At 26.1% G+C, this 22863-nt stretch overlaps 3 protein-coding genes across 17 annotated transcripts; 2 read left to right on the plus strand and 1 right to left on the minus strand.

The window, feature by feature from the left end:
• Window positions 1–245: 245 nt before the first annotated feature.
• On the minus strand, window positions 246–9403 carry LOC122859970 (E3 ubiquitin-protein ligase ariadne-1-like). 5 transcript variants are annotated; one of them, XM_044163623.1, is made up of 7 exons: window positions 9303–9403; window positions 3102–3400; window positions 2854–3027; window positions 2720–2788; window positions 1860–2633; window positions 1551–1777; window positions 246–1462 (listed from the first exon to the last, which is right to left on the minus strand). In XM_044163623.1, exons 2-7 carry the CDS (start codon window positions 3309–3311, stop codon window positions 1381–1383), a joined length of 1536 nt encoding a protein of 511 aa, XP_044019558.1. In that variant the 5' UTR covers window positions 3312–3400; window positions 9303–9403; the 3' UTR covers window positions 246–1380. The 5 variants fall into 5 exon arrangements, with proteins under 5 accessions (XP_044019558.1, XP_044019567.1, XP_044019559.1 ...); XM_044163632.1 differs by lacking the exon at window positions 9303–9403 and adding an exon at window positions 5092–5313; XM_044163624.1 differs by lacking the exon at window positions 9303–9403 and adding an exon at window positions 4449–4808.
• On the plus strand, window positions 4281–8480 carry LOC122860012 (serine/threonine-protein kinase ULK3). Its single transcript, XM_044163656.1, has 8 exons — window positions 4281–5843; window positions 6037–6188; window positions 6268–6482; window positions 6546–6772; window positions 6846–7107; window positions 7196–7408; window positions 8029–8213; window positions 8276–8480. The coding sequence occupies exons 1-8, from the start codon at window positions 5757–5759 to the stop codon at window positions 8387–8389; spliced, it is 1455 nt and encodes a 484-aa protein (XP_044019591.1). The 5' UTR covers window positions 4281–5756; the 3' UTR covers window positions 8390–8480.
• Window positions 9339–22853, plus strand: LOC122859891 (probable serine/threonine-protein kinase DDB_G0267686). 11 transcript variants are annotated; one of them, XM_044163576.1, is made up of 8 exons: window positions 10040–10147; window positions 14316–14545; window positions 18189–19555; window positions 19700–19905; window positions 20219–20245; window positions 20656–20874; window positions 20959–21216; window positions 21298–22853. In XM_044163576.1, the coding sequence occupies exons 2-8, from the start codon at window positions 14347–14349 to the stop codon at window positions 21479–21481; spliced, it is 2460 nt and encodes an 819-aa protein (XP_044019511.1). In that variant the 5' UTR covers window positions 10040–10147; window positions 14316–14346; the 3' UTR covers window positions 21482–22853. The 11 variants fall into 11 exon arrangements, with proteins under 11 accessions (XP_044019544.1, XP_044019528.1, XP_044019511.1 ...); XM_044163581.1 differs by having other exon boundaries at window positions 10043–10147; window positions 14325–14545; XM_044163593.1 differs by lacking the exon at window positions 14316–14545 and having other exon boundaries at window positions 9938–10147.
• The last annotated feature ends 10 nt before the right edge of the window (window positions 22854–22863 follow it).

Genomic DNA, 22863 nt, shown 5'->3' on the forward strand with positions numbered 1-22863 from the left:
TAATTAAAATTATTTACGTAATAAGTATTATTTCAAAATAATAAAAATAAAAATTGACAAATTTATATGAATTTCAAATTGGAAGTAGTTATATATAAAGAAAATAAAAATGAGAAAATATTTCTAGCTCTATTCAATCTATAAACTGTTAAATATTTTTGGTCCTCAACGGGCAAAAATACGAAATTACAATGTGATGATGATTTTGATACATTTATTTTAGTTATTTATTTTTTTCAATTAGTGGCAGTTGTATCCTGGACGTTATTGATTGAAATCATCGAGCACGAATCATCACAGGATAACCGTAATTACAATTTTACTTTTTCAATATGAAAAAGATGAAGTAAAATAATTTTGGCCTAGATCCGTGATACGAGATCATTTTACTTTAATTAATCAATTAAAATTTTTTTTATTTTTCTTTTATAACAAAACAAAGAAACATATTATAATTTCTAAGTGAATAAAACTAGAATGAATTTTGTTTTACTATCAAATATTCTTCATATTTTTTTCCTTTTTTTATTGGCTCGATAAATAATCATTACTTTTTCCACAAAAAAAAAAAAACTATTTTAATATTTTTCTAAAACTTCAAATCAACTGATAAAACAGCTTAAAAAAAAAAATTACATTAATTTACAGCTAAAATATAAAAAAAAAAAAAAAATCAAATAAATATGGGATCCATATAACATTACAAAAAAAAAAAAATGAAAACATTATAATATCGTTTCTCGGCGAATACAACATACATATTTTATACATGTACATAAAGACGCTCATTTTTTTTTGTTTTATAACAATAACGGTTTTCGACAGCCTAAATAATCAATTATTTATGTATATATATTTATAAATATATATATATATATTATATAGACATTTTAATTTTTAATTTTTTCCATTATGAAACACTCAACTATTTTGTGATATAACGTATTATTTTAAAAATCAATTTTAATCATCATTAACAGCCGCCATATTATCGAGATATTATATATTTAAAATTGCATCAAAATAAACGTATGATACACAAACACGATGATAAAAAAAAGAACAAGAAAAAAAAAAAAAGGCAAAAAGATAGATTTTTGTAATTTAAGTTGGTCAAAATTTTTTTTACACATTAATTTACCACAAAAAAATTATGAATGTTTTTTTGTATTTGTTTTTTAAAATTTAAATATTACAAGATTGAATAATGATTTTATCAATCGAATTTGTGTTTTCTTGCCAACGTTCTTGTACGATATTTTTTTTTTTTTATTATCATCTTCTCTAATTCCTTCTTTTTTTTTTAATTTAAATTTTTCAGTTATCACAGATGAGGCGGCTATGGGAGGAAATAAAAGGAGCTAGTAATTTAATTAAAAATTATTCCATATAGACCCACCATTCTTTTTCATAACCTTCGTAAACATGTTCAAGCATAACTTGTCTACGGCTTTCACAGTATCTTAAATGAATTAAAAAAAAAAAACAAAAATATTAATATATATATTATTGATTAATAAAAATGAAAAAAATTGTCATTTAATAAATACCTGTATTTATCTTGAACTTTTTGTTTAATATCAGTGAGATTTTCACTTGTAATATCTCTTTCAAGATATTCCGAAAGACATTCAGTTGCACTTTCAAGATCTTTTTGATTTTCTTCAAAAATAACTGTCTGATTATTTTTCAACACATAAAATGCAAATACATATGTGTATGTTAAAGTTTGACGACATTGACAAAGTATGTCAACAGCTTTTTTTAAAAATTGTACCTAAAAATTAATTAAACAATATGAAATAACATAAATAGTTTAAATATTTGTAAATAAATATAAAATTATATATTATTATTACCTCAATCCATGACATATTTTGTTGTTGCATTTCTTCCATTTTTTCTTTAATACTTGCATATAATTTACTTTCAAATTTAAGTGATTGTAAATGATTCATATAACGATTACAATAAAATAAATATCTTTGTAATGCTGCACGTGATTTTTCTTGTGTATCTCTAGCAACTTTAGCTTCATCTTCATCATAACGATTACAATTATACCAACTTGAACCATGTGGTTCCCAAGCACCCAAACAAACCCAACAAAATTCATTTTTACAATTTTGATTTTTACAAACCATATGATTACAACCACCATCTTTTTCAATAGTACAACTACATTTTGGACATTCTTTTGTATTTGCTGATATCCAATTTGATGTTTCAGAATCATCATCACATTTTTTAATCCATTTACGTAAATAACTACATTTTGCTGGATCATGCCAATTTTCACCACAATTAAAACAAAATGTATGATTACATTTACATGTTACTGGTCTTGATTCAACATATTGTACTTTAATTGCATTATTACAATCTGGTGATGAACACCATCTTAATAATCTATTACACTGAACAAAACTATTTGTAATAAGATGTTGATATTTAAGTTTAACTTTTGGCTCTTTTACTAAACGCATGACATTTGCATCATCAACAAGAATATCACATGAATGTGCTGCACATGCTATTGTTTGTCCAACACCTTCTTCCATTATTTTTGTTGTTAAATATTCACCCCAACAACCAGAACAAAAACGATGACCACATTCAAGTCCTGTTAATGTCTGTTAATTCAAATAAATAATATTAATATTAGAAATTATTTTTCATCATGATTCCATTTAATAATAATTGATAATTATAAACTTACGTGAATTGGCAGTAGCATTAAACAAATACCACATTCTTCTGTACCATTTGTTGATGATGTTCTTCTTGTCTAAATAACAAATAATATAATTAATATATTTCAAGGATTTTAATAATATATTTTATACAACTTACCATTGCATGAACTGATGATCTACTCCATGAAATTACTGGAGTTTTTCTAAATGGATTAATTACTCTTGCTTCAGCGAATAATTTATCTTGATCACCATCATAATAACGTTCCATTAATTTTTCTTTATCCCATTTAAAATGATTTAACAAAATTCTTGTTGTCGTTGCTGGTATCTACGAAAAATTGTTAAATTATTTATTAAATTAATCTACAATAAAATTAAGATAGAAAAAAATTGATTTCATACCTCAACAACTGTATTGACTTCTTTGATACAATCAACCATGTGTTGAACAATTTCTTCAGTTGTTAAAACTTCAAATGGATAATCATCAGTATCATTTGTGCGTTCACGTGGATTACCAGCTTCTGTTTCCATTGCAAAATCAACATCATCACCACTTGACTCATTACCAGAATCAACCTCATCATATGAAATTTCGTCTTCAGAATCCATTGTTATTTTTCTTTATAAATTCAATTGAATATTTTATTGTATACTGTTAACAATACAGCCAGTAGTTCTCAAATAATATTTTAAAAAAACTGAAAAATATAAAAATTAAATATAATTATTTAAAGACAACTAACAATAGTCCATTAAAAAAATTAATATATATTTTAATTAAACATTTTAAATATTATTAGCTTGATGATTTCATTTATGTTTTTTTATTTTTAATAACAACAAATCACCAATTAGTATACGTGACTCATGTTAATGTCAAACAACAAAGAATTGTGTAGAAATAAATGTCTTTGTTTTAAAAAAAAACAAATATACAACACACAAAATTAGCACATATTGCTTGTAATGTAAATGCTTGTAAAGGCTCACTTTTTAATCGACCCAGTTCACAAATTCATGCCAACAAAAAATGAATACATTGAAAATTGCCATTAAACACACATATACACAATAAAAAATGATAAAAAAAATATGCATTTATCTTTATTTTCAATGTAAATATTTTGATAAAATGATATTTAATTGTAAGAAAATAATAACACAATGAAGAATCACGAATTTCGCGTCATTTGAGAATACACAGAGACAGACCTGTTTTTAGCAGATCATGACGTCACAAAACAGTTGACCAAGATCATGTAGCTCATCTGATGAAAATTTTATAATTAATCATTTAAATAAAAACACAAAATTTTATAGCTAAAATTGATAAAACTTTGATGATTATTTAAATATATATCACGATAAAAGAAAAGCAATGATAATGTTTATAACTTTCACGTAACTTTTTTTTTTTTTTATCTAATTTTTTTTTTTCACTCAGTTGCCCTCACGAACAAGTATTCAGTAGTCCGAAAAAGTTTATCTTTGTATATTTCGATTGAACTGGTGCAACGAAATTCTAACGACTGATACCACGCCGAATTAAATATATGTCGAAATTACACATTCATGTACACAAAAGTATTTATATTTCATCACTATTTATTTATATTTAATTTTTTTTTTAACTCGAATCACATTGGTCAATTATAACCAAAAAAAAAATAATTATAAATAAACAGACATTTAAAATTACACAAACACACATTATCATAAATTTTTTTTTTATTTTTATCAACTTACCTAAGTTGTTTTTATGATAAATAACAGTGAGATTTTTATGTCAATAAAATAAATCATTTACATATTGACTATCAATGATTAAAATCACACAGAAATTTTGTTAAATTAATAAAAAAATTATCAAGGGATGATGCTTACGCGATATGATGATAAAAGTATATTTTTTAGTGTAAATAAATAAAAGAAAATAGGTAAAAATTTGATTTTGTTATATCAACAGATAAAAGATATGTTTGGAAATAAATTGTATATGTATATAGATGAATTAAAATTACATCAATCACTAAATTTGTATGTAAGACTGACAGGAATCAGCTGTTAAAAACACAAAGAACATTAGAAGCGTGATTTTAGACGTTCAGTTAATTTCACATTAGAACTTTTGTTTTTTTTTTTTTTTATATTTGCCGTGAGTTGTGCACACCATCATTGCAAAATACTGAAAGTTTGATCTTTTTGTTGAATAAAAAAATAAACACAGTGATGAGTAAATTGATTATTAGATTATTTAAATGTTTAGAAATGAAAAACATGTATTAATTAAGTGAAAATAGTGCAACTGTGTGAAAAAAATTAGTTTTCTTTTTTGTATTTATGAATAATTATTAATGATATTTTTTTGTTAATGATATATTGTACTTACATGTAGACTATTGCAGACTATTGATTGAACAAAAAATAATCAGCTGTTGTTTAACTCTACTTATGATTACAATAAACTAAGTTAAGTTAAAATAAAAATCGACAACTTAATTAAACGTGGTCTAACTTAATAAAAATCAACAACTTCAATAAAACGTGGTCTAACTGGTTCTATGTAACATGCACAACATGCACGACTCGATGAAAGGGGGGTGTACACTGGACTGGGAAAACGAACAAAAAAAATGTGCCGAGCACTAGCGCCTTGAACGGAATAGTGGCCGAATATGAAAATAACATGGAATTTTTTTTCTGATTAAATACGAGTTTTGCCGAAGTCTATTGTTGACATTAAACTGCGGAAAAAAATAAAAAAAGTGTGAAAAATAAAAAATAACACACACGTGCATTTATTGTACATGATAAAAAAAATTAATGCTTATCTATGTGATATCATAGCTAAAAATAAATTTCAATTACCTCGAAAATAGATAAAATTTAAAATAATAATTTTATAATTTTAATAATTAATTCTTAGAATATATTGCATTTTTATTTTTTTAATTGTATAATTTTTTTTTAAATAATTATTAATAATAGTCGAAAATTGTTTGATAATTTTGATTTTTTAAATTTAGTAAAATTATAATTTTAAAAAAGTACAAAATGGCATTACCAAGTCTAAAAGACTATTCACTTCTTGAAAAAATTGGTACAGGAAGTTACGCCACTGTCTACAAAGCCTATAAAAAGGTATGTTAATTCTAAAAATATTATTTTAAATTAAAACAATGAAAATGTGATCGAACAAAATTTTCAATATATTTATAACTGTGCGGGAATGATATTATTTCGACACAATTAAAATGAAATTTACTTTTTCGTACAAATAGTTGCGCAAAAAGATCCTGTTATTAAAACAAATAAATCACATTTTCGTTTACAGAATGATCATCAAAAATTACTTGCAATTAAGTGTGTTGAAAGTGCAACATTATCAAAATCAGCAATCGATAATATTATTACAGAAATTAATCTTTTGAAAGTACTAAATCATAAGCATATTGTCGAGATGAAAGACTTTTTTTGGGACGATGGGTATTCAATTGTTTTTAATTTTATAATATTAATAAAAATAAATTTTATCAAATAGCTCATTTTGATTTTTAATTTGTAGACGTATTTATATTGTCATGGAATATTGTGACGGTGGTGATTTATCAAATTTCATTAAAAAACAAAATAAATTACCAGAATTGGTTTGTCGTAAATTTTTACAGCAGCTTGCACTTGCATTGCAATACTTGCATTCTCACAATGTCTGCCATATGGATCTTAAGCCTCAAAATTTACTATTAATTAGAAAACCCACATTAACACTTAAAGTTGGAGGTACGTTGATAAATTTTGGACATTCGAAAAATTATAATAATTCTCAATTTTGTTTTACAATAGATTTTGGCTTTGCTCAGTATCTTTTACCTTCGGAAAATAAATTTTCCATTCGTGGATCACCACTTTACATGGCACCAGAAATTTTATTGAAACACAAATACGATGCAAGAGTTGATCTATGGAGTGTAGGAGTTATTATGTATGAATGCCTTTTTGGAAAAGCACCATACTCAAGTACTAGCTTTCAAGAATTGGCTGATAAAATAAAAAGTTGTAAATTCATTGAGGTATATCAATTTTCCGTTTTTGTTTTCATTTATTTTTCCAACTGCAGTTTTCATACAATTTATATTTCAACAGATACCCAAAGGCAATCATGTATCAAATGAATGTAAAGATTTACTTTTGTCTCTTTTGAAACACGATCCAAATGCGCGAATTACTTTTGATGAATTTTTCGCACACGATTTTTTGGATCTTGAACATGCACCAACTAGTGAAAATTTTCAAAAAGCTGCAGAACTTGCACAGCGCGCTGTCAAGCTTGATATGGAAAAAAAAATTCAAGAAGCGTTTCATATTTATTGCGAGTCCCTTCGATATTTCATACCTCTATTAACAAGTAATAACTTTATAAAATTTGTGATCGTAATTTAGTGAATTTAATATTAAATTTTTTCGTTCAAAAAATGATTTATCTGGTTATTTAGATGAATCTGATCCACAACGAAAAAAGAGCCTTAGATTGAGAGTCAATGAGTACATTAATCGAGCAGAAAAATTGAAGCAAATGTCCATTGCCAAACAAAAGTCTGATGAAGCAGTGAAAAGTTTACAAATTGATGATAAAGAAAAACAACTGCTTGCTCTACATAAGACTACTTCATTGGATCAAAGTTCATCATTTACATATCAAGAGCTACGTGAGTTAAAATTATTAATATATTCAAATAGATAATATAATTATTTGATAAGTATTCTCTAGAATTAAATTGAAGTTATTTTTAAAGTTCAAAGAATTATAAATGTATTGTTGCAATTTGTGTCAACTACTTGAATACATACTTTCAAGGACTATTGAAATATGAGTTATCATTGTATTGGAAGTATATACCCGCTGTATGCATAAAATTTTTAATAAATGACTCATAAGTTTACTGCGTACACTTCACATTACGTAAGGATAACAGCTATGCTGATAGTTGTTATCGAAATAATTTTCTACTTCGACTTTATTCTGATAAGCGTGTAAAAGAGTTGCAATATGTTTGAAGGTTGAATAATTAAAAAAAAAAAAAAAATGAAATAAGGCTGTTTTTACTGAATAATTGATCTAATAAGTCAGATTGTAGTGTAGAAGCAACGGTCATGAGTTCGAATCCTGTCAGAGTCAGTTTGTCTTTTTAACGATTTTTTTTAAGAATATCATTTTTTTAGTTATCCTAGTAAATTATTCATTAATTGTAATAGAAAAATTGAATTAGAAAGTTTTTGATTACCGAAAAACTACAAAAAATTGAAAAATTTATGGATTTTTGAACAGGGGTGCTCAGTAAAAGTACACCAGATATGTCAGCTGCACTTGAAATGGGAGAAGTAGCTGAGCAATATTTTGCCGAAGGGAATTATGCTCTTGCCTTAGAAAAATTTAAATCTTGTCTGGGAGTGCTCGTGCGAGTTCTTACAAAAGAACCATCTGGCAGAAGACGAGATATTTTACATCAACAGGTAAATTATAATTAAATTAAAAATTTATTATGAACAAATAGTTTCATTTTTTTTTCCTAAAGATTCAAATTTGGATGAAGCAAGCAGAAAGTACAAAGGGTCTTTTAGCGACTGGTGAAATTAATGAAAATACAAACCGATCTTCAACAGCGCAGGATCAATGCGTCATTCAATAAAATCCCAACTCTTAAAAATTAAATTAATAGGAAATTATTTTCTGTGATTATAAACAATTTTAATCATAATAAATTATTTTTTTGAAAGCAATATATATAATCTTATCGAGAGTTCTTGGTTTTGCAAAAAATAAAAACACTTATAGTTTTCATAATATTAATCGTTATCTTCAACCGTTATCTATGTCTGAAATTTTTTTTACTGACGTAAAATTTTGGGTTATAAAATGGCCGAGCTCGTATTCCGCAGTAGAGATAAATTAGGTATAGTCTGATGTACAAATTTTTTATACTACACTATACCAAATTGCCTGATCTAACCTATATCAGATGTGATAGTTAAAATAATACCACACGGTGGCGCTAGTTTAAGCTAGTATACAAAAACCTATTGGCTTTTGGGCACAACTATTTTTTTTTGGTATTTTTACAGTAGCCACCTACCGGAGAATGCTGTTTTTCTCAAATGGCGACGTGGAAAATTCCTATTCTCAAGCGTCCCCCCACTATGCCACCATAAGCGTCACTCTCTCCCACTATATCTACAAAAAGCTTCAACTGTTTTTTCCCCTGTTACTTCACCCCCCTTTACCCAATAATTTCAGGCATCTGCCCCTCATATGCTTCGACATAATCCCCCTGCTGTGTCATTAAATGCTTCCCCCTTCTTTTATTTTTTCCTCTCCCCTATCAGCACAAATACAGAATAAGCATAATATACCGGACATGCGGCAACATCGCAACCGTTAAAGAACGTTGTGTGGGGCTATATACTTACATATATACAAGCTATATACAACAAATACAATAGCAAGTATATAAGGGTGAAGAACGCGCTTTCACGATTAGTCATGCTATTTTACAGGGTGGGGGATTTGAGTACTATAAATTTGGCAACACTGTAAAAACTTACGTTTTCGAAATCCGGTTGATTCCGGTGATGAATAAGCGTTTGGTGCTTCACGTTGCACGTTATTGCGTTGTTAATTTCTTCAGCAGGACTTTTATTTAAAATAAAATAAAAAAAAAAAAACCTTCAGTTTACCACATGTGTGCATCGAAGTATAGTGAAAATATAAAACACATATATATATATTTATAACACACTACCAATCAGCATCGCGTTTACTATATATATATATATTTTTTTTTTTTCGTATAAATATATCTATATATATTAACTTCATTGGTAAATACATAAAAAAAAAAATTATTATTTCACTCGCGCAGGCGCAGTAAACGTATAACTCTCTGCCGCGGTTCTCATTCATATGTGTGTGAGGGGGGGTTTGTGTGTGTTGAAATTTGACTAGGCTCACTAGGCGGCAAGCAAGATAAGAAACAGACAATGTGGCCAACATATAGGCTTCAATACAAGCTTATCATAGACACAACAAAATAATACATATACTGTTGAGTGAGAATTCAAACAAAAATAATACGTTAAAATTATTACTATTATTATTAATGTTAATAGTGATAAAAACTAGTGTACAAGTGTAAATAATTGTGTTGTGTTTATTTACGTTACTACGCTTCTTAATTATTAAGACTTATTATTTTTTTTTTTTGTTAATTAATTTAATTATATTATTATTATTAAAGTTAAATGTCTCTAGTTGTTGGTCGATTCAAATTTGTGTCGGCAAGTGTGTTTTTATATTTTTTAGATAATGTGTATGGATGTTCAGTCTAACGAAATGGGAGACAGGAGTTTAGATGACGATGTGCAGATTGTTAGGTGTAGAATTGAAAAACGTAAGTTATTTTATTTATTTTTGTTTATTATTAAAACACACAACAATTGTTTTTTTTTTTGGGGGATTTTAGGTTATAATTTTTATAACTGTTTTGTCTGGAACAAAAGCACGAGTGACTGTTTTTAAATGAAAAAAAAATGAATTTGTTTTTACAACTGACTTAGTACCTATTTTATTTTATTATTTTGGTTTTTTTATTTTTTAAAAGTAACTAGTGCTTATTGAGGTGAACACTATTCTTATATTTATAATTTTTTTTTTTTGATTGGTTTGTTGTGAAAGGTATATTTTTAAGCCGGTAAATTCGCACCTGTCAGCTGCTGATTCTCTGTCTCATATACCTTGTTGATAAACTTGAAATAATTGACCACGTGGTTTTTCAATTGATCTTTATTATATTAAAATTTATAAAAAAATTTCCTCAGATATAATCAGTGTTTTTATCATTGAACTTTGATGTGATTGCTTGCTTTGTTTTTGTTTATTTTCTTTTGATTTGTCTACATTGACATTCATGTGAGAATCAGCCGGCTTGAACAGAAAGTGGCTGCATGAATATTTTCTAATAAACATTATCTATTATTACCTATTTTAATTATTTTTAAATTAAACCTGTTGAGTGTTTTCAAGTGATGATACTTGACTCACTATGCGCTCTTGTATTGATAAAATTTTTTACAATATTTGTATATAAATTTTCTCATTAGATAATTTAAGATTGTTGGATAATCTTATCATCAAGTCATCAAAACATTTTTACTCCAGGCAAATTTAAAAACAGATATTTTAATTTCATTACAAATTTGCAATGAATAATTTATGTTCTTTTTTTTTTAAATTAATTAATAAATTATCGATGTTTCCTGGAGCTGTCCTAGATACTCTTGTATATTAGTATATATTTTTAAATTTTATAAAATATAAATTTGTTCAGTTGGAAAGTCGACTTTCTTTTGGATTAATTTTTTTTAATTAAAAATTAATAAAATTTTGCAATAATTTAATAAATAACGAGCGTCTATATTTAAGTATTCATTTAATAATTTATATAAAAATTTTTTCATCTATTTTTATATATAACAATCAAAATTGTCATAGAAAAATTGATTGCTTGACCCAATTGCCATTTTATATTTTGATTATATATTTAAAAAAAGAAATAATCATTAAAATTAATTTTAAATTGAAAATATAAATATATTATTCATACTAAAATCAATTTAGAGGAAAAATTTTCAATCTATGATCCTGCATGTTGGTTACTTAAATAATTAAATAACAAAAATTAAATAAACATGGGTTCTCAACTTGTCCATTTGAAAATTTGTTAAAAAGTATTAAATCAGCATCGTGTGACGTGGAGTTTTCTATGTTCTTTTTTCTTGTATTTCATTTTTTTTTTTTGAACGCTAGCATATATATAAAAAAAGTATATTCTTTTGTGCGCGTGTGCGTGTATTCACATATATAAAAATGTATGTACTCTTTCAAAAAGGTTCAATGTAGAGACCGAGGAAACTATATAATATAAAATAGCTTATGTATTAGTTTTATATATACACAACACAAGTGATGTAACCAAATAAAACAAAAAAAAAAAGTTGAACGTTGATTCCCGAATGTTCCCGAAGCAGCTCGGAATTAACTTAAATTGTTGTAAGTTGCTTATGTATTTATTGCGCCGGCGTACCAGTCCGTCAGCTGGGCTAACTGATGACGCCATTTTCAATTTCATAAAACGCCGTTGGCTTGTATGAAAAATTTAGCTATTTTCATTATGTTTATTTGATAGTCCTAGACAAATAAATCATTTACCATTGATTATTTGTCAATGTCCATTAAAATTAATTCAATTTTTCAATAAATAATCCGTTAAAAGTCGAATATTGACCTTTAACCTCGACCTCATTTACCTTGACTAACCTCGTAGAAAGTAATTTATATTATTATGATTATAATGATAAAATGAAAAAAAAAAACAAGTTACTTGATGGCCATTTATTTTCATTATTGTTGCTAGATATTGCTGATTATAAAATAATCATGAATTTTCAATGTTATCATGCTTTTTTTTCAAGATAAATGATAAATAGCAAAGAATATATATCCGGTTAGACGCCATATTGTTTTTCCAGTCTACCTCCCCCACTTTTTTTACTCCCTCATTACTTCCCCTTCTTTGTTATCATGCTGTACAATGCCCCCCTTGATTGCTCACTTCCCCTTCTTTTTTTTTGTACTAATACATACCATACATAAATAAATAAATACGTATAAATATATACATACATATAAACCAATATATATTGCGCGTCAAAACTTGGCATAGCAACAGCGATAATAAATGGCTCCTAAAAATAGATTGTCAGTTTTCCAGCGTTGCCAACTCAACTGGCCCAGGAGCGTTATCGGAAAAATTTTTATCTCCAAGGACATTGAGAACCCACCGCTGTAAATTGGCAACACTGTAAATGCCTTGAGTCACCATGACAATGTTTACTAAATCTTTGTTCTATTATTGTTTTTTGTTAACGTACATTCATCTTGAATATAAACAATACGTACCTAAACATATATATAGTTTTAATTTAGATTTAGCAAAAAAAAAAAAAAAACAAAAATAGCTATACAGCTACTTTTTTTTTTATTGGTACATATCGATCAATCATTTTTGCTATTTTTTTTACATATTTATATTTAATAACTGTATTAAATTTTTTATATATTTTTGCACTTGCGTATATGTATAAAATATATTTACAGGTATATAGAACACTTTAATTTGAGGGAGTGGGCGTGTCTGGGCTCACACAAAAATCTGGCAACATTGCATTCGTAAATCATGATTAAAATAATAAGTATAATACATATGTAATACATAGTTTTATGATAAATAAAATAGTGGGGGTTAATGGTGCGCAAAAGCACAACGTTAAAAAATGATAAAATATGTCTTTGCGCAGTTTCCTATCTTCCACTACTCTTATTATTTCTCCCACTATTATAAAATTCAGCCCGATCCAGGCTATTACAGAGGGGGTTTACCTGAAATTGTATATACATTCATGCGTTTGCCATTCTTGGCACTTTGCCTGAAAGAGCATATCGACCGTGCGACGTTGTCACATAATATGGGATCTTGCGCCTGGACCTGGGCTGCTTATTTAAGCTGTATATATATACCTCAATATGTACTCGCGTATATAGATACTGTGTCACACGATGCTGCATTTTATTCTATGTTGTATATACATTTTATTTATGTGAATAAATAAAAATATATTATTATAAATTGTTTACAATAATAAAATTTACATTTTATTTATCTCTTCATATCTGATAATGTTATCTGTATTTTTTTAACAAAAAAAGAACATAAATATTCTATTAGTAAATACATAATTATATGCTTACAAATATAATACACGAAATTATCTTTACTAAAATTATTTAAGGGTTATATCTTTTCTTTGATGAATTCTTTAAATCTTTTTCTTGAAAATGAAAATTAATAGAACTATTCTATTAATTTTTTTTTCAACAATAATTAGAACAGGAAAAACTTCAGGTAAAATTATAAAATAGCCAGTCTTTGCGTACTGTATGGCCTTCACTATTGCGATTCGACCTTTCCAAGCAGCATACGTAGCATCAGTACTACTTTACCACCATATATAAAATATAAATGCTATGGGCAGAGATGATAGTCCATTTGAAAATAATTATGTGAATGCTAGTAATCAAATAAACCATATATATAAATCTTTATGGCATTTTAAATTATAAATAATTGATATTTTCTTTTCATATCATTAATTTGTAACTTAAAAATATATGTATTTAATATGTTGAAACATTGAGATTATGACAGAAATTTTACACTTGATTTTACAGTTAATTACTGTACATCAAAATTTCAAATTAAATTATTAATAGTTTTCTTTTTTATAATTATGTTTAAAATTGAAAATAAAAAAGCATGAATCTTGCAAAAATAATCCTCATATTTAAATGCAGTGGCTATCAACTTTTTCTATATGTGATAAAGTTTTATTTTTTTTAATTTTTTTTTTATGTTTGAATGATTAGAATTTAGTAAATATAATATTGGATTATTTGATTCATGATTTTTTTCTATAATTATATTTGTAAAATAATATTGTTAGTGTAAACAGTGTGCCTGTGTGCCTGCATATAATGGGTAATAAAAAAGGAAGAATCCGACGATCGTCAAAATTCGCTAGAAGACGGCTGATAATGAACCGAAAAAACTTAAAAAACAAATCCGGAGATGTTGATGCGGAAAACGATAATTCAACAAATGGAGATGCTAATGATATTGAAGTTATCACAGTAATCAATACATCCAATGGACTGGAGAATGGAAAATCTGGAGGTAATCGATGGATTTTTACTAGGGTTGTGCAAAGTTTTATGACATCTATAATGCTCATCTATTTATATTTAAAATAAATACAAATTTATGTCAGCTAATTAATTTATTACACTTATTATCCAATTATTCGAGTATAAAATATACATTATTTCATTGAAAAAGAAATAGATTATTTTTTTAAAATTAACCGTCGTCATTTGCACAACCTTATTTTTATGATTTTATTTTTATATATTTAATTTTACTAATTGTACAAATAATTTATAAAACAATTTTTTTACGTTGCTATATGCCGTTATAAGTGCAGAAAGTAGGTGATTCCTACGTGAGCTTGGAAAGAGTATGACGCGCCATCTGTGGCTTTTAAATTTGGGCATATTTAAAATTCTTATTTTTGTTTTTATTCAACTCAATAATTACTAATTAATTTTTAATATTTCAAGCCTCAATACTTGGAATAATTAAAAGTAGTCGATTCTCTAATTTTTTTGCATTTTTTAAAATAATTTAAGAACGTTAAAACTGAGCGGGAATATTTATTCTCTCACCAGCAACAGTATTTTCCGTATACTTGTTTTAAAAACAAAAAAATTTCCTTCAAAACTACTGATGCTTATATTTCTTTGAGAAGTATTTTTGAACAAAACATTCTCTATGTAATAACACAGCCTGTAGTCTGAGTTGAAAATTATTAGTCAGACCTTTATGTTTGCGGTTTGAGTTAATATGAATAAAAATAATTTCTTTTCACATTCTTACTTTATGATTTTTTTTTAATATATAAATTTCATGGTTGAAAATAAATTTTACATTGATAATACATTTTACTTGGATGAACTCGACAGCGTGACTGAAAATATTCTTCAAATATATTTAAATAAAAAAATACATTAAAAATTAAAACTGATCAGCTAGAATATGTATTACACATTAATAATATAAATAAAAAAATTATTTTCGATCCACATTGATGAAATTTTAATATGAAGAAATTAAAAATCTTCCACTAGACTATTTTTATGATTTATCTTTCAAAATTTGCAAATATTCTTTATTCATACTGGTATCAGTAAATCAAGCAGATTGTAAATTTTGGTGGGGTGAATCCTACAGTGTCTTACAGTGTTGCTTGTGAATAATATGTACATACAACAACACAACATCACAAGCAGCAGTCTGCAGGTAGTGGTAACTGGTGGCGGCAAAAGCTGCATATCAAAAACCATCAAATCAGTCAGTAAAACGACACTCTACATCACACCAAGTGTACAGACATTTGAAGAAGTTGAAGCGACGAGTCAATGACTCTCATCGCTCAGCTCAACTTCTATTAATTTGATGTTTACGAAAAATTTCATTTAAAAAAATGTGGTAAAACAATTATCATTGTAAAAAAAAAGAATTAAAACAAGCCTATATTTAATATGTGCTTAAAACCTGTTTATCAAAAACCATCCATTTGGTGAAAATTGCCAGGAAAATATGTGCTAAAAAATAAATAAAAAAATGACATAGAAATTTTTGAAAGTTTGTGTTGTGATACCTACTTGTTGGTATAGTAATACAAAAAAAAAAAAGTTTTTCTTTTTTAATCTTACACAGATATACTGTGTTTATTTACCGTTAATAAATTTAATAAAAAAAAATATAAACAGTAATGTTTATAAAAAATTTGACGGGTGCGTAAATTAATAATAAAAATCGGTAAAAAAAATTTTAATATTTATTATCAACAATGATAATTGAAAATTAAATTAATATATGATTTTTTAAAAAACATATATTTATTTGATTTATTTCTTTAAAAAAAATTAGACTATTTAAGAAGATTTTGGCGCCATCTGTTTCACAATAACGTAGTAGAGTCATTTGATATATACAAATTTATAAATTATTGATTTTAAACCCGTTGTCTTCAATGCAGGGTGATTAAATTAATTAAAATATATATTATAATAAATTAGATTATAATAATTAATGAAAATTATTTGTTTAAATGTCATTTGGTCTTTGAATAATTGTGCAATTGAATGTTTGTTAATGTGGGTGATATTTATTTAAGATAGGTTAGGTTGTTCTATCAACGCAGACCAACCCATAATAATACACAAAAAATATGATATCAGTTGCTTACTAAAATATATTTTCCAAGTTATAAACTAATCATTTAAATTGATTAACTGTTTTTCCTAAAACAGTTACTGTGTATAAACAATGTCTTGAATGTTTTTATAATTGAAAAAAAAAAAAAAAAAAATAGATTAAATTCATTAATTTGTGTTGTGCATTCATTTGACAATTATTATGCTTTGATCAGTCCTCACTGGTACCACGGTATAATAATAAAAAAAAAAATTAAAAACAACAAAAATTCCGGCGTGCTTTATTCAACATAATTAGGATTAATATTGTTTTTTAAATAATTACTTAATTTTATTTCTAATTCAAGTTTAAAAATACAAAAAAAAAATACATAATTTGTTCTAATAATTCTTGTAATTATTATGTACAATTATCATTAAGATGACTTGGTTAATTTAGTTGTTTTTTAATTTAAATTTAAGTACAACTACGTCATTGTTAGATTTAATCAACTGGTAAACGTCAAAAAATTCAAGTGAAAAAATAGTGGTACTGTCAGACGTTTAGAAAGAGAAAAAAGATCAACATTTTTCCAAGTTTGTTTGATGTATTTTGATGGCTTGATTATGATTGTCCATGTATGTATATTGATTGATTGATTATCATCATTTTATAAAGCAAATAATCCAAAAAATAATGGCCGTTCCAAGATGAGTATCAAGTGTCAAAATAAACAATTGTTATTTTTGTTTTCTACATATCAAAAAGCATTTGTCTAGGTTTTTATTTAAATTAAAAATCAAATGATAAAAGCTAGATGTGCTTGGTAGAAATACAAGCAGTACCACACGTTGCATCAGTCATCAACTAGATAAAGTTATAAAATGTCTAGTGTCCCGTGTGTATCATCACATAAACATATGAAAAGATTTCAATGTTACATTTGCTTTGGCATGGCCTCAATGGCCTAAAATTGAACATAACTTGCTGATAATTGATGCTGATAATAATTTGATAATTAATCTTCATGATGGCGTTGTCCTCAACAGAGTGTGATTTAATAATACCTCGTGTGACACCATCAAGAAATGAAAATACATCTGTCTATGGTACAAGTACAATTGGATTTAAAAATGTTCAAGGCTACATCATCATATTTACATATTTAAAAAAAAAAAAAAAAAACAAAAAATTATCTTCTATTTGTATTGATAATCTTCAAACAATATTGTTTTTGTTATTTTTTATCAACAATTATTAATTTATCATGATGTTGTTTCATTTGTAGTTTTGTTGATGATTTTATTTATTTTTTTTCACCAAAGATAACATATTGATAAATTGGATATTAATTTCAAGTTCATTGATAATAATTTTTCATTTATTTTGATGCTGAATTATTGAAATGAAAATTAAATTAATTATAGATTGAATGGAATGATTGTTGTTTGTTTGTGTGATTGTTTTGTTGATGAATTTGTTTTTTAAAATATGGTAATAGTTAATTGTTGAAAAGAATCAAGTGAAAATAATTAAAATTATTAAAAAAAAAATGTTACAGGGACAATTGATAAAGTATCAGTAAAACAAGAGCGACCAGATGAAGCGGAAATCCGTGAATTGGCTGCCAAAATGGTGGAAGCAAACAAGGCGAAAATGTTAACAGCAATACCTGGTGCATCACAAAGACCAGCTGGTGCAGCTCAATCTTGTACAATGCTTGGTTATTTAACGGGTAAAAAAACAAATGATACAACAACATCAAAAACAACAACAGTTGAGGGTAAAGTACCACTTGATGATGAAAGTCAACGTGGTAAATTTGGTTGGATAACATTTGACAAATCTTTTATACCATTTATTTATCGTGGTAGTGAAAAATATTGTGCTGTTAGAATACTTGAAGCAAAGCTATTGAATAAGTACCTGACATTTCTTCATGCTGATATATACAGTTGTACATGTATTAAAAGTTATTTTATAACTGAAGCTGAAAGTAAATTATTCAATGAAATAAATATAAAACATTGTGAAAATCAATTTGGTAAAGAACAATTTACAACAAAAGATCTTGTTGTTAGATTATCTGATGCCAAGGAATTTTATGCATTTCTTGATGTTTGTTATACTAAATTAACAAGTCAAAATGTAACAACTGGACAAAAAAGTGAAAAATGTGGTTTTATACGTATTAATAAAGAATCAGTTGTTCCTTATACTGTTAAAGATAATTTAAAATATGTACCATTATTTTATTTTGAAGGTGAAACAGATAATCTTAAATTAAAAGCTGAAAAACTTGAGGGTTGGGATTTATCATATTTAAAATTTTGTTGTAAAGTACAGGGTATAAGAAATGAATTATTTTCAAGTGAAACATGTTCAGTTATAAGTCTTAGTGACATTAAAAGTTATTTTCCACCTGGTACTGGTTTTGAAGATTATTGGCCAAGTAAAGTTACAGATTCACAATTATTTGGTGGTAAAAGTGGTCCATCAGCTGGTGGATGGACTAAACAACCACCAGCACCACCATCATCATCATCATCAAAATCAGTGACAGTTCATAATAATAATAACAATAATAATAATAGTAATAATAATAGTAATAAAAATTCATTAAATACAAGAACATCAACATTACAAAATATGGTTACACGTAATTCAACAAATAATTCAAATATGTGTCAAGTTAGTCAATCAAGATCATCATCAACAACACATCAATCACATCCATCACCAACAGGAGTATCATCAAATGTTAGATCATCAAATAATTCACAACAAATGATTAATTCTGTACCAGCTGGACTTAATGGTTGGTCTGGTCTTGTTGGTGGACAAGCTGCATTTCAGCAAGCAACTCTAGTTCCTCAATCAAATTCAATCATAAGAATGCCAACAAATTCATCATTAAATATGCACAATGTAAGTTCATCTTTTTAATTTTCTTATTAAGTTTACGCCCTTAACATTTCGTGCTTATGGGCTACAGTATATAAGTTTACAATTACAAGTTTTTAATATGTATAATTATTATTATATTTACATTGTTTGTTATTTTAATTACAGCAAATGACAACGTCCAAAGGATATGCACAACAACAACAGCAACAGCAGCAACAACAGCAGCAACAACAGTCAAGAAGTAACAGAAGTGGTAGTAGCAATTCACAACAGTATCCATCATATCCTGTAACCACCATGCAAGGATCAGCTCAGCCTCAACCACCTCCTCTTGTTAGACCATCAAGTCATTCAAATCAATCTAATCTTGGGTAAGTGATAATATTTATTTTTAATTTGTTTGAAAAATAACTAATGATATTTAAATGTTTTTTATTTTTTTTTATTTTAAATAAATAAATATATTTTTAAATTGAATTTGAGCATGATTTATTTAGTCATATGTATTTGGCACACCTTAATTTTCACTTATGAAAAGAAAAAAAAAAAACAAAATAAATTTATTGATAATTATAATGATTTGATAACTTTTTTTTTTTGAATTTATATTTTATTAACAAGCCCCTTTTTTTTATTATTATCAAATATACAATTTCTATTTTTTTTCCTTTTTTTTCCGTATAGTTATCCAACCTATGGGAAGGATGACTGGTGAGTTTTCGCATATTGTATTATAGTCGTTATCAAATGAATTATTAAAAATAATTTAAAGGCATGATTTAATCAATCATACCATCATAATAATTTTTTTAATATCATAAAATTATTATTTTTTATTTATAATATCAATTTCATAAATCTAACAAAACAATTTGCATGCACTGCACATGTTTCTCATAGGTTGTAACAGATATTAAATCAATACAATATATATCAAAATAAAAAACATCACGCATGATATAATTTTATATATTTATTAAAATAAACATCATTTTATTTTGTTTGATAAATCATATAGAAAAAAAGAATGTAAATAACTAAATAAAATCCTCATGGCAGTATGTTATTAATGAATTAAAATACAAAATAATTTAAATATAAAAATAAATTATGGCTTTTAGGGGAGGATCAGCATATGCAACATCAAATTTATCAAGTACTTATCCACAAATGCTTAATTTAAGTAATGAACAAGTACATGCATTATTGCATCCTCAATCATCAGCATCAGCTTTGATGTCACATAATCAACGACATACACCACCTGCACATAATACATCTCATCCAAAGTATCCACCACCATTGATACCAGTTGCTAATGGATCATCTAATAATTCAGGGTAAGAAATATTTATTTTATACCAATAATTTCAACTCAATAATAATATGAATAATATTTAATTTTGTTTATGATTTATTTACAGTCATTTACCAAGAAGAAAAGCATTGATACCAATCTCGGAACCAAATCCATCAAGTAGCACAATTGCACCATATAATGTACAAAAAGCACTTGTTGCTGAAAAATTTGTTCCATGTATCAATTTTAAACCTTACATATATTCTGAATTACTAATGACACTGCCTGATTTTGTCCAAAATTTTTTTCCTGATCATAATGTTGAAAGTTGTCGACATGTTATGACTGAAGTACTTGGAGTTGACTTGTATCGAGGAAATAGGTAACTATTTTATTTAAAAAAAATATATAAATATTTATAATATAATTTTATTAATATTGTTTTTTTATATTATAACTTTAGGTATCAAATGAAAAAATTATTGGAAGCTGAAAAATGTTCATCAATAAATGACGAATTACCTCTTGTACAAGTGAGTAATTTATTGAAATATATGCCACAAATGAAATACATGTTACGAAGTATGCCAACACCAGCTCATTCACCAGAAGAACATTCTGCTAAAAAACGTCAACGTACAAGCTAGGATTGGCTCCAGCCTTACTGGCCCACATATGATTATTATCATTCGGCATTTTAATAGTGTTGTGTGTCGTTTGAAAATAATTTAACGAAAATAACAAAAGAAAAAAAAAATGTTATACGCGTGTGGGAATATTGTGGTGGCACGTGACAATTGTTTCTTATTTATAAATGATTTGCAATATATATTTTTTTTTATTTGCAATGAATTAAGCTAGATGAGAATGCGTGCACACACGTAAGGCTTCTCATCATCATCATCAAAACAAGTATTTCAGTTAAGTGAGCGCTGTTATTCTTCGATTTGTGACTGACTCTAAAATTACATTTAATAAATAAAAATAAATAATGAAAATAAAGAAAAAGAAAATTATAACAATAGTAAATGTCATGAAATTTATTTAACAAATGAAAAAAAAAAAAAATTAAAAGATAAACAAAAAATATGTTTAAAAATATCAAGTGATTTTTATTTTTATTTTTTTTTCGATTTGCACAAAGTTTTGATAAAGGTACCATCATGTTACGAATAGTTATCAAATAATATCCGGTATTTTATAGCTTTCATTATTAACAACAAAATAAATTTTTTGTTTATTTTTTCTTTTTTATTTTAAAACCCTGGCGAGTGTCGCAACTTTATTACACATTTATTATTTTTTTTTTCTTATTTTGTTTTTTATTTTTATTTATTTTTTTTTCATATTCATGGTTGGTGGTTTTTTTTTTTAAGTTGAATTTGTTGAAGCCCAAAGAAATTCATGGACTTTTTATAGATACCCAATATTTAAAATGAGTAAAACAGTTGCATGTCTGGCAATGAGTTCAAAGTAATAACAAAATAATAATTTTTTAAATTATTATAAAAGAAAAAAAAAGGAGGGCTTAATTTACAAGTTAACTAATGAAAATATATAATTTTTTCTACTTCTATCACATAAATTTGATTCGAAATATAAAAAATTCTGTTGATGGATTGAAAATACGTGGGACTATTCGTTCTGTCTTATAATTAATATAAATATTTTAAAAGTTTTTTTCTTTTAAACTATAAAACAATTAACAAATTTAAATATTGTTATTTTTTTTATAAAAAAAAAAGCTATCCTCATTTTTTTATTAATAATTAAATGATATAAAAAAAGGTACTAATTTAATTAATTATTAAACCAAAAAAAAGAAGAAAATTACGTCAACTAAAATATCGAACATTATTTGTTTTAAGCTTTCGAAACACATTATCAATATTCATCTCAATAATTATTTTACAAACATAACGATTGAGTACAATTTAAAAAAAAAAAAATCAAATAAAATGTGTGGTCATGAGTGTACAGTGCAAAATTAAAATTGATATTTTTATTCATAAAAAAAAATGCTTTAATA

The sequence above is a fragment of the Aphidius gifuensis genome, linkage group LG1 (genome assembly GCF_014905175.1).
Source record: "Aphidius gifuensis isolate YNYX2018 linkage group LG1, ASM1490517v1, whole genome shotgun sequence".
Lineage (NCBI taxonomy): Eukaryota > Metazoa > Arthropoda > Insecta > Hymenoptera > Braconidae > Aphidius > Aphidius gifuensis.

Coding starts and splice junctions, on each gene's coding strand:
- LOC122859970 (XM_044163623.1), bottom strand. CDS start 3,311: ATGGATTCTGAAGACGAAATTTCATATGATGAGGTTGATTCTGGTAAT. Junction 2,789..2,853: donor GATCATCAGTTCATGCAATG/GTAAGTTGTATA, acceptor TTTGTTATTTAG/ACAAGAAGAACATCATCAAC. Junction 1,778..1,859: donor AAAATATGTCATGGATTGAG/GTAATAATAATA, acceptor ATTAATTTTTAG/GTACAATTTTTAAAAAAAGC.
- LOC122860012 (XM_044163656.1), top strand. CDS start 5,757: ATGGCATTACCAAGTCTAAAAGACTATTCACTTCTTGAAAAAATTGGT. Junction 6,189..6,267: donor GACTTTTTTTGGGACGATGG/GTATTCAATTGT, acceptor TTTAATTTGTAG/ACGTATTTATATTGTCATGG. Junction 7,108..7,195: donor TTTCATACCTCTATTAACAA/GTAATAACTTTA, acceptor CTGGTTATTTAG/ATGAATCTGATCCACAACGA.
- LOC122859891 (XM_044163576.1), top strand. CDS start 14,347: ATGGGTAATAAAAAAGGAAGAATCCGACGATCGTCAAAATTCGCTAGA. Junction 20,246..20,655: donor ACCTATGGGAAGGATGACTG/GTGAGTTTTCGC, acceptor TATGGCTTTTAG/GGGAGGATCAGCATATGCAA. Junction 20,875..20,958: donor GGATCATCTAATAATTCAGG/GTAAGAAATATT, acceptor ATTTATTTACAG/TCATTTACCAAGAAGAAAAG.